The sequence below is a fragment of the Ursus maritimus genome, unplaced genomic scaffold, assembly GCF_017311325.1.
Source record: "Ursus maritimus isolate PB19 unplaced genomic scaffold, ASM1731132v1 scaffold_34, whole genome shotgun sequence".
Taxonomy (NCBI): domain Eukaryota; kingdom Metazoa; phylum Chordata; class Mammalia; order Carnivora; family Ursidae; genus Ursus; species Ursus maritimus.
The window spans coordinates 12,674,081-12,685,693 of NW_024426008.1; the positions used below are offsets into that span (position 1 = coordinate 12,674,081).

The following is an 11,613-nucleotide window of genomic DNA, read 5'->3' on the forward strand; positions in this document are numbered from 1 at the left end:
GTGTGTGTGTGTGTGTGTGTGTGTGTGTGTGTGTGTGTGTGTATAGGGAAAGGCAGCAGGGAAGGACTTGCTTTTAATAAATCTTAACTAGTTTCAATGCTGGTATGGGACCCACACTGTAATTTTCCCAAGACAGAGTTAACCTCTTAGGTAATGCATGGATTTAAATAGAAATTTAATGCTTCCTTTGTGATGGTAACCCTAAATTAACAATCAGATTACGCAGGAATGCAAACAAGATTAATCTAATATTACAGAGAGCAATCTAAAAATATCACATATTAAATAGAGAGCAATCTATAAGTAATTTTTAAAACACATTTGAAAATATATGTCTATTACTAGAGGGCCGTAAAGTTCAGACTAAGAATAAATAAAAGACATGTTCAGAACACAGCTTCATTAACAGGGCAGAATACACGACATGTGACTAAGATATAGGTATAATCATTTGTTATAACGGAAGCGGGCTACAGGACAACTTAAGGCAGAGGCAAACATAAAATGTAACAAAGTATATACCATCTTCAAACCATCCTTAAATATTATTTCCGGTTTCACATTCTCTGTTTACACTCTTCCCTCTATAGTCAGTGTTCAATGCAATCTTCAGTTTTAAAAATCAAATACAGGAAGACACATGTGGGAGTTGAAAGCAATCACCCACGTGTCTGTCTTCATCCCTTAAGCTGATACAGGACCTCCACTGCAAATAAGAGCACACAGATGGGTAAAGGAGACATAATACCCGAATTTATCCAAGGGGAATTGCTGTGTGGGGCCAACCTCAGGTTTCCCTGCCTGGTGAGTATGCCCGGCAAGATGGCTTTGAATCCTCATCTTATGCAAACTGCTAAGCCTCCCGATATCCCACTTTCTTTTTTTTTTTTTTTAAAGATTTTATTTATTTATTTGACAGAGAGAGAGAGACAGCCAGCGAGAGAGGGAACACAAGCAGAGGGAGTGGGAAAGGAAGAAGCAGGTTCCCAGCAGAGAAGCCTGATGTGGGGCTCGATCCCATAACGCCGGGATCACGCCCTGAGCCAAAGGCAGACACTTAAGGACTGCGCCACCCAGGCGCCCCATCGATATCGCACATTCTTGACTCTGTCTAACCCACTGGCCTTCACCGGTTCTCTCCCTGATGGGCTCACCAGCATGTCCACACCTGGAACCCTGTCATGACGCAGAACAACTCTAACTTGGAGCTTACAAACATGAAGAACTACTCAAGAGCCCTTCCATTTGTTCCTCCCCCGACTCTCAGCTTCCTCCGGCAGATCTCTTCCCTTCCCTCCCACCCTGGCAAATGCTAACTCCCTGTTTTGACCTGTTCCGATCTCAGGTTTCTGAGCCCTAGTGACAAAAGCCCAAAACGATACGCATCGGTTCATTTGTTCACTAACAGTCAACCACTACTTTCTGAGCCATAACTGAGTACAAGCAGCAAATACTCTCGTTGCGATTTGGCTATTCCGCTCTTCTTTTCAGAGTCCTTTGCCACTGTATCTCTTTTTGTCTCGTTGCGATTTGGCTATTCCGCTCTTCTTTTCAGAGTCCTTTGCCACTGTATCTCTTTTTTTGAGTATAGTTGAGACGTGATGTTACATGAATTTCAGGTGTACAGCGCAGGGATTTGACTAGTCTGTTATTCTACGCTCGTTACAAGGGTAGGCTACCACCTGTCGCCATGCAGCGCTGTCACAGTACCACTGATGCTATTCCCCATGCTGTGCCGTTCACCCCCAGGACTCACTCAGTCCATCACTGGAAGCCTGTACCTCCCGCTCCCCACACCCCCGCCCCTCTGGCAACCATCAGCTTGTTCTCTGTGTTTATAAGTCGGCTTCTGCTTGCTTGTTTATTCATTGGTGTTTTTTTCATTCCATATATGAGGGAATCATATGATATTTGTCTTTCTCAGCCGGACTTATTTCACTTAGCGTGATACCCTCTGCGTCCAACCCTGTTATCACAAATGCCACGATCTCATCATTTTTTATAGCTCCTTACCAGAATCTCCTTAACACGCATCAATCCACTGGGGCACCTGGACACCAGTTTCACCCAGCTCTCCCAGTCTCTGCAGGTGGCCTTCCCCTCACAAGTGACTCATGAGATTGAGCTAGTGGACACACGTTCCTTTCCCCCTCAACCCGAACTCCCCTGCGTCTCCAATCACCCTTCGTCCCTCCTTAGTTTCACCGCACAAGTGAAAGCTCCTCTTGCCTTCCAAACCTATGTCCCTCTTGTAACGCTTCCTATCGCAGGTGCACGCTGTGCTCGGCCTGGGGACACAAGCAAGAGCCGGGCATGGCTCTGGCTCCCAGCTAGGGAAAAGCTGTGCAGTTACACACACACACACATGCACACACACAAATACGCAAACAATTAGGGTCACCACATCATTCCTCTTCCGAACTCAGACATGTCTGGAAGGAAAAGGGGATAGTAAACATCCTTCAAGGAGGTGCTGCATAAACCAGGACTCTCCCGGGCAGAACAGGGTGTACAGTCACACTCATGATAACGTAGCAGGGTATCTCCAAGTATGCGGCCATTAAAATTTGTCTAAAATTATTTCGTAACCCTGAAAAGGCTCACAATATAATGTGAAGTGAAAACAGGATGAAACCTCTTATAGAAACTGAGTGTCACTTGGTTAAAGGTACAAAACCAGATAGAACAGCGGACACCCACTGGGTGTGCAGTATGTGCCCGCACGACTGTTAACGACCTTTAGCTAATCCTCTCAATGATTCTAGGAGGGAAACACTCTCGGATCTTTTTCACACATGAAGAAACTGAGGCACAGAGAGCTTAAGACGCTTGCCTACGGTCCCCCAGCTCAGAAGGAGCAGTGGGAGGATTCAAACCCTTTTGGCTCTAGACTTGCCATCCTAGCTGCCCCAGGGCATCCATGAGACAGACAGGGCGAGAACATAGGTAGGTAGGCAGATGTGTAATAAGAAGCTTCTGTTCTCATTTCCTCTCCTGTCCCACATCCTCATTATTCAACCGAGCTCTGGCACCAAGATCGCGGTCACCCTCCTCACCACCAAATCTTTACACCACATTTCAGTCCCCATACGCCAGACTCTCTCTACAGCTCTTCTCCGTAGTGCACACCCTAGAGAGGGAACACCCATTCTCGTGGCTTCCTTCTGGGCCTCTGTAACTCTTCAATACTCCCTTTCTCCTTTTACCTTCAGTGGAGACATTCCCCTAAGGCTCTCCCCTCCACCCTGCACTCCTCATGCTGCGTCGCTCAGCAACCCTATGGTATCTGCGTGCCCCTCTCTCGGGCAACAACACTACGCCCGAACCTATCCTTCTGCTCTCAAAGCACTCCTGCAGGCTGCCCCGAGCCCATGAATCAGAGTCCACCATCCTCCTGGTCTCGTGGCCATAAACTTGAAAGTTACCTTCACCTTCTCCCTCCTCCTCATTCTCCACCTCCACTTAGTTCCCGAGCCACACTGAATGCACCTCTACAAGAATCCAAAGCTGTCCTCTTCCCATTGTCTCAGCCTCTATTACCCATAACCTTTGCCAACACAAGAGCCTCTGTGCCTCGTCCGGCTCATTACACACGCTGAGCCCAGCAGATACCGCCCAGGCGTGGTTGACCCATTCTGTGCAGCCCATAACCCCATTCAGATGGGTCTTGCGTTGAGTGACAGCTATGAGTATGTCACTCAATGTCCTACCTCCTGGAGAGCAGAGAACATCGTATGTATTACATGGCGGACTCTCATGTTGGTGGACTCCGTAGTCGCTGCCTCTTCGTTCTCAGGGAACTTCAATAGAACTCCTCATCCTACATGACCAACTTGAAACTTCCTAGCCCAAGCATCTAAGGGCTTCCATAAACCATCTGTAGTCGGAAGTTTTCATGTCCCGCAACTGCTTTCCCTCATTCCCCAACAACAGCACCCCCTTTTCCCTTGGGGAACTTGTCCCTCCCCAGTTACGTGGGTTGCCCATCAATGGCCAACGTCTCTCTCACTTCTGGGGTGAACATGGGACCCAAGGTGACTCACCCACATAGGGCCATCCCCGTGGACAGAGTCTAGGAGTAGAGAGAGGACCCTATCAGGAAGAAGTGGAGTCTTTCTCAGGGGTGAATTTCAACAGCAGGTAAGGGGGGGTGCTAAGGATCACAGGAGCTTTGCTGTCTTGGGGAAAGGGCCCGTGTGAGAATAAAGCTAATACAGGGAAACAGAGAAATCCCTGATTAGCACTTCCGCTGGGCTTTCAGCAGGATGGACTCACAATCACCTCTTAAAAACTCTTGGATCTAGAAGGGTTTCAGAATTCAGAACTGCCCTGATGAGAAACCTACAACAGGGCCCATACTGCAGTGTATTAATACACTTCAACCCGCCTCAAGGACACCATCCTCGTAATCAAACCCATTACTGTATTTCTGCAACAACGACGAAAAGTAATGCCCTAATGAATGCCAGTTTAGATCAGGACAGGTCTTGCCATGAAGAAAGTACACATCGGTAAGCCCTGTTTGCTCCAAGGGTTTAGCTTCTGTTTTCAGAACCACACCTAAAGGCCTGTGATCTGTTTAAAGCAACAGTCCCTGTTTCCTGATCTGATTGTTAGTTTTATTTCAGAAGCAGGAGATTGGGTTTTCAGCACTTGCACCTAGAAGAGTCCCATCTGTATTCCTATATTCCTATATTTCAATTTTATTTTCCATTACTCCTCCACGCGTACTCGCATCTGAGTCAAACGCAAAGGACAGCATAGGGAATATAGTCAGTAATGCTGTAATAACGTCGTCGGCTGACAGATGGTGACCACACTTACCAGGGTGACCACTGAGTCACGTAGAGAATTGTGGAATGAATATGTCGTACCTCTGAAACTACTATAGCATTGTATGTTAATTATACTTCAATGAAAAAAAAAAAAAAGACCATGTTTTGACTCTTTTGCATTCCCCGTGCTGTCTATGCCTTATAAACAAAGCTGCCCAGCCTAGAGACGGGGACCCTTAGCTGGTTGATTTTCTAGTCTGTTCTCCCAGCCCTATACCTCTGTCCGTGGCTCGCAGGGAAAAAGTATATAGCTACCACTGTCCTCTAAAGGGAGGGTCAGGAACAACACTGACCCCATCCCCTTTCAGCCCCCGCAGACCCCCAGGGGCAAGCACAGCATCCAGAAAATCACAAGGGGCTCCGCTACAGAAATCTGAATTCACCACGGCATTCTCTTTTTTTCTTTCCAGCGGCCTTTGCATCTCCTTGGGGCCCCTGCAGATCCTGTGATGCTTCCTCATCTTCTCTTCTTTATATATTCGTGTTCATTATTAGACACTTGATTTCTCAGCAACCCCGAAAGGTGGCTCGAGCAGGTATTAGGGTCCCCTCTTTGAAAAATGAGGCCAGGAGGGTTGAGTTGGTTAATGAGAGAAAAAGCCTTCAAACTTGCTGACTCCTACTCTCATTTTCTTCCTGGTCTCATTTCCCTGCAGGGATTAACCCACACTGAAGAGTTTATCGGCACTGATTGTCCTTTCTTGCTACCTTTAGATGTAGACCTCTAGTGTGTTGAAACTCGGAAGAAAACTGCCTGAGCAATTTCACTCTAATTATGTGCATATTTAACTTCGGTAAAAATAAAAATTAACAGATATATACATGTGGATATACACACGTCCATAAAGCTTCATACTATCCTCTCGCATGCACGAAGGTCTGTAAGCATTCCTCTTTCCCCTCCAGGAAGCCAAAGCCTTCTCTGTCATCAAATCCAACCTAAATTAGCCAAGCGATAAAGTCTCAAGGCACAGCAATGCCTGGAGATGCTTCAGCCTTGGGGAAAACCCAGACACTGTTGCACATAACCGGAACAGACAAGACAAATACCCCTCCCTGCCCAGGGGATGTTTCTGGGTCAGGAATCCCTCCCTTAACCAAAGAGTCAGACTTCACTGGCCATTTTCCCAGCACACTACCCTGCTTCTCTGGCTGACCTTTAAGGTTAGGACCTCTGGATAGACGCTCATGAAAGACAGAGATAAGGCAAATTCAGCTGCCTTTCGGTGCACAAAAATGCAGTTTTTCATTTGCAATAGGCCCCGAAAATCCCAGGGGCCACATACAAGCCATTCCTGGCCTATGAGGCTAATGCAAAAGATCCACCATCATCAGGCCAAGCTCTCTGAATTGCCTTCCCCCCCCCCCCAGTCAAGGTTCTCCTGCTCATGAGAACGGAGCGTGTGAGAGCCGCTAGCGGAGGTCAGGGCTGAGGTTCTTGGGCGTGAAGAGCTGCCTGCACAAAGCCAGATGGATCCCATGTCAATTTCTTTTGCTATTTACAATGTGTCTAAAAACTCAACTAGGGGAGCACAGTCCACTCCCATTCAGCCCGGCAGTCTCGCCATGTCCCTGCTTGCAATGTCATCCATAAGCGCCGAGAACGCAACGGCCACTGTTGATCAACGAAATTTCCATCATCCCACATTACCCGCAGGTCAGAATTAGTCCGTAGAGTGGGAGGCCTTTGGCAGATCTCTGAACAAAGTTCTCCCTGCTAAAGATCTCTGGGAAATGCTGCTTCTAACTTCCCTCATACAAACTACATTAAAACGTAAATTCAAATACGATCTAACATAACGTACCAAGGTAAGATGCTTTCTAAAATAATCAGTCCTCAGATCTTTTTCTTCCCTATCTTCCATCTCCGGCGGGCTTATCCTATAATATTTAATGGCCTACAACAAGGATCAACCAGGGAGGAAGGCACCGCCGTGGGAAATCAGCCAGAATTGTTTAGAGTCCAACAGAAACTATTTTTAAAGTATTTTATATTGTTAGTTGAAATGGAAAACCGTTTTCCCTGTCTACAAAGCTCTGATTTAGCTCTTTTTACTCAGCCGTTAAAAATTTATTTTCCTGATCTTCACATTTTGCATCTCCCATTTAAAAAAAATGTCTTCCTTTCTCCCTATCTAAATAAAGTTGGAATCTCATTTATTTCAGATTCAGATTCGACAAACCTTTTGCTGCAAGCCTAACTATGTGCTGAGCAATGCAGAGTCAACTCAGCCTATTATCTAGACATTTATCATTTTACAGACGGAGGAACAGGGGCTCCATTAAGTTCACTGACTTTCTTGCTTTCAAAGACCTTGCAAGGGGCATCCCTGGATGTCTCTGCTTCCAATGGGAACCCCAGGTAAAATATTTCCCCAGTATTGCTTGCATCTGGCTTTAGCCTTCTGGAATCTTGCTCAAGATAAGTTACATGGTTTGAGGAGAGCTTTACACTACTGGTTATCTCAGCCTGGGATCCAGGATTACATGCAATTCACGGAAGGATAAATACAGCTCTTGCACATTGCAAACAACCTTCAGGAGGGACCTTCTCCCTGAATTCAAAGAACCAGAAATCTAGCCCCCTGGTCTGCAGAGTTAGTCCAAACGAAAGTTCACAATTAACATGATGCCAGGTCTTCATTCCTTTCTGTCATTGCTACCCTCTGACCACTACACTGTTAGTTCACAGAGTCAGAGCAGCCCATTGGGAAGGGGCACCAAGGCCTCCCTTCCACCTGCGTGAGGCCAACAGGCAGGGAGTACCAGAGCCTCGGAGGGCTGGCACTCGGGGCCTGCAGGGCAAGAAAGACAGAGCATTCTACAATTGTCACTCGTACCAAGCAAAACGTGATACGCCCCCACGTGAGGACGACTACTACTACTGATTATGGCATCATTTCAGATTTTCAAGCCACAGCGATTCACAAATACTAACATTATGCGGAAAACCTACCAAAACATAATGCTATCTCTGTAGCCAACAGCAAGCTAAGCGTCATTCTTCTTCCCTTCCAGGAAGTCGAGCACGTCCTTCTTGCCTGTTTGCTTGCCTGCGCTCGTGTTTCTCCACACATCCTATTTTTCATGAACTCAAGAGGCACACCTACTCTCTCTCTGCAGAAATCTCGAGGCCAGACATTTTACCTCTGGTGGTTGTAAGTGCTAAGACGCTATAGAAAACATCACACAGAAATTCTGAGTAGTCAGAACCGTACCTTTATGGTGGTGAAAAATTCACTACCTTATCTCCCGAAAAGATTACACTAAGATATCAGAACCACCACCAAGATATTGAATGACGTCGGTCACAATAACACGTCTCAGTTCCAATTTGTGACCCATGAGGTGGGACCCCAAGCCCAAATGGGTAAAACCAGAACATTCCAGAGACGTTCGCAAATTAGTCACTGCCCTCAATGGAACCACCACTGGTTTACTGATGGAAAGAAAGAATAACAAACGGAGGTCTGAAGTGTTAAAAGGTCAGAGCAGTAAAGGAAGACTAAGATATACGTTTGGCCCTTACAGTGCATCGACAGAGCACGTGTGAACTCAATTTACCACCCCACCGACTTAGCATAGGGTTACTCCCCTTTGATCTACAGAGCAAATGCTTCACACTGTAAGACTCGCTGACCTTGTTACACCGATTATAGCATCAGTTCAAGGGGTCCTCTGTAACCTTTGAAAGCACTAAAGTTCTTCACTGGCATTGCAAAAACCACAATAAATAGTGTTTGGGGTCATCTGCATGGAAGGTTTTTTCGCGTTACTTCTTAGATGAAAAGCCACGACTCTTCATTAGAAGGCCCCCTATAAATACAGTCAGGTGAAGTCACGGGACAGTGCGGGGTCTACTCGTTCAAAGTGGGTTCAGGGACAGAATCTCCTCCCTCACTCTGCCGAGTTCTGCAATATCTAAGTTCTATTTAATGAGTTCATGAAGAAACAGGTATTTCTGCCCTTGCGAGTCATGAAGCTTCTTAGAGTCAAGAAGTCCAGGTCTGTTTGAACTAAGTATCTGAATGAATACTGAATGTCTGTTCCCAGTCTACTGAGCCACTACATCAGAATTCAAGAAATTAGAGCTGTTACTTTGTGCCTCCTTCTTCCTGTGGGATGGGGGGCTACCCTAAAAGGCGGGCTTCATGCAGGAGGAGGCCTGGGCCAGAGAGTCCTAGGTCTGAATCATGGTTTGGCCACCGTCTAGCTGGTGATCCTGTGCAGGTCAGCTTCTCCAGGGTCTTGGGTTTTCCAATTTGCTGAATGTGGGGGGAGAACCACCCCAAATGGTCATTTAGCAGATTACCAAAAAATGTGTGTGTTCAGGAACTTATTTTCTAACTATGTCTCACAAATGGGAGATGCTCCGTGTTAGCTGAACCTCAGAGATGCAGCTCTAGAAAGATTACTAACAAGGCTACATGCATTGTTGGGGTTCCCAATTACATTCCAGGGTCACACCCAGCACCCAACTTTAAGCTCATGCAAAAGGAGGAAGAGACTCTTGTTTTCTTCTGAGGAAATAAGAAGCTAGTAGAATCCTAACCAACCATCAGAATGGAACTCTCCTGAAGATGACAGGCACTCAGGCACCCAAATCTGGCTGGCTGGTTTCCCTGATTTCCTTCCGGGGGTGTGTGTTAGATACACACCTTGCTCTGTGTGTGTGTGTGTGTGTGTGTGTGTGTGTGTGTAGGGGCCGTGTGTTAGATACACACCTTGGGGTGTGTGTGTGTGTGTGTGTGTGTGTGTGTGTGTAGGGGCCGTGGTGGGGGTGGATAAGGCCTTGCCTCTTGCCCTGGTTTCAGCCCTCCACAGGACTGACTTCTCAGGAACACATCCTCCCTCTGGACCCGGAAAGCCCCAAACCTCAGGCTCCTGCTCCTTTGAACACCGCCCCCCCCCCCCCCCCCCCCCAGCAGCTCTGCCTGCTCGCTCAGTGCCGCAGACCCCAGGCCGCTGAAGGTCCCAGGGCTCCAGGGCTCTCTCGTTCCTGGACGTGGAGTGCGACGGCATCAGAAACCGTCTGTGCTCTATTGGCCCCGCTGCACCAGCAGCACCTTCCTCTCCCTTCACTCTGGCAGAGCACGCAGGGCACGTGCATCCGGAGCAGTCCCCAAAGCCGGGCTGCTGCGAAGGTGCCCCACCACCCTCGCCTCCCACCGTCCCGCAGAGTCAGGCCAGGGTCTGGCCAGGGCCCCCTCCTCCAGCCAGGACTGGAGAAGTGAGTGAAAAGGGGTGTGGGTCCGGGGTGGGAAATGATCTGGTCACTTTCTGGGACCCGGGTACACAGCCCTCTCCAGTCCCATTTCTCGCAGGAAAGAGAGCGAGGAAGCCAACCCCGTCTAGCTCGGAAGCACCTCCAGATCTGTTGCGCTTCCCATCATCCCCATAACACCATTTAATTCATTGTTCCCCAGCCGGGCAGCTCTGCCGAAAGCCCGGGAGCGGCACCCCGCACAAACCCGGCTGCCCGGCTGCGGGTCCGAACTCTCGCCCCACGGCGCCGCCTCTGGGCCCCGCACGTCCCTATCCGCGGGGAGGCTTGCGGTTCTCCCAGAGCACAACCCAGTCAGCGGGGCTTGGAAGTTTCCCACCTCCTTTTTCGACCCCGCTCCGAGAGCCCCCCACGCGGATCCCCCGAGAGAGACGAGGAAGCCGGGAGGTCTCTCCCCAGATCTGCGCTCACGCCGGGTCCGGCCCTCTCTTCCCCTCCCTCTGCTTCCCTCCTCCCGGCGCCTCCAGCGCCCAGCGGTTCTCTCCCCCAAGGGCAGCAAACTACTTTCCGGGCTAGATTCAGGTCTGAGCAGGAAAGGCTTTCCCTTCCTCGCCTTCTCCTTACCCTGGATCTCAGAAACCGCAAGGAGCACGCTCACCTCCCTCCTAACCCCCAAAAGAGCTCAGGCTACCAGTGCTCCCCTACTTTCCGGGTCAAAAGATCCGTTCGAGTCTGAAACCACCACGGGGGTATGCATACTCTGGATTTTTCCAGAGACCCTACCTGTCCCTCGTGGCTTGAAAAAAAAACAAAACAAAACAAGTAAACAAAACCAACCCCGGTAACTTTGTGGAGTGAGTGAGTGTGTGTGTGTGTGTGTGTGTGTATGAAAGAGAGAAGGAAAATCGCTCAAGAGTTAGGGCAACAGCTGCAAGAGCACATCTGGAAGAGGGGGAAGGGGGTTGACAAGGAGGGGGCAAGAAGCGAGAGGTCGCGGGGCCCTCCCCCTGCCCCGGCAAATTCAGGGCCAAGGACTGGGCCAGCCTGTCGTTACCTGTCCCATGTTGATGAATCCGTACTTGCTGGCGATGCGGTTGGCCTCCGGGAAACCGCCGGCGATTTTGACTGCCCAGTGGTTGGTGTAGACTCGCGTCCGGCACACGGGGAGCAGGCAGCCCCCGAGCAGCGCCAGCACACACAGCAGGTCCAGGCGTCCCGGGCAGCAGCAGCGGCTCCCCCAGCCCATGGCCCCGGCGCCTCTCTGCCTCCCTCGCCCGCTCGCTGACTCCGCGCTCGAGCGGCGCGCACAACTAACTTCTCCGGCCTGGGCCGCCCCGGCGCGCAGCCCTGGGCGATCCGCAGGAGGCGGCGAGCCCCGGCTGGGAGCAAACGGCGAGCCTCGCGCCGGCTCCTAGACCATCCCTGGGGCTGCGGGGACCTGTGCTCCCTGCCCTCCGGCCCGCAGGGCGATCGGCGGGGACTCCCCGGCTCGGGCGCAGGAGGCTGCGGAGTGGGGCGGGCGCCCTCCTGCAGTTGGGTCTCGCCGGCTCGGCC

The 11,613-nt window shown here is 49.7% G+C and overlaps 1 protein-coding gene across 2 annotated transcripts in view; it reads right to left on the minus strand.

Moving 5' to 3' along the window:
- PCSK5 (proprotein convertase subtilisin/kexin type 5) overlaps positions 1–11,421 on the minus strand; it is a 456,163-nt gene extending 444,742 nt beyond the window's left edge. Inside the window, exon 1 of one of the 2 annotated variants that reach the window (XM_008691034.2) lies at positions 11,114–11,421. In XM_008691034.2, the coding sequence (XP_008689256.2) occupies positions 11,114–11,305 (192 nt within the window). In that variant the 5' untranslated portion in view covers positions 11,306–11,421. The remainder of the gene's footprint in view (positions 1–11,113) is intronic. The other variant, XM_040620237.1, reaches the window with a different exon arrangement.
- Positions 11,422–11,613: the final 192 nt, after the last annotated feature.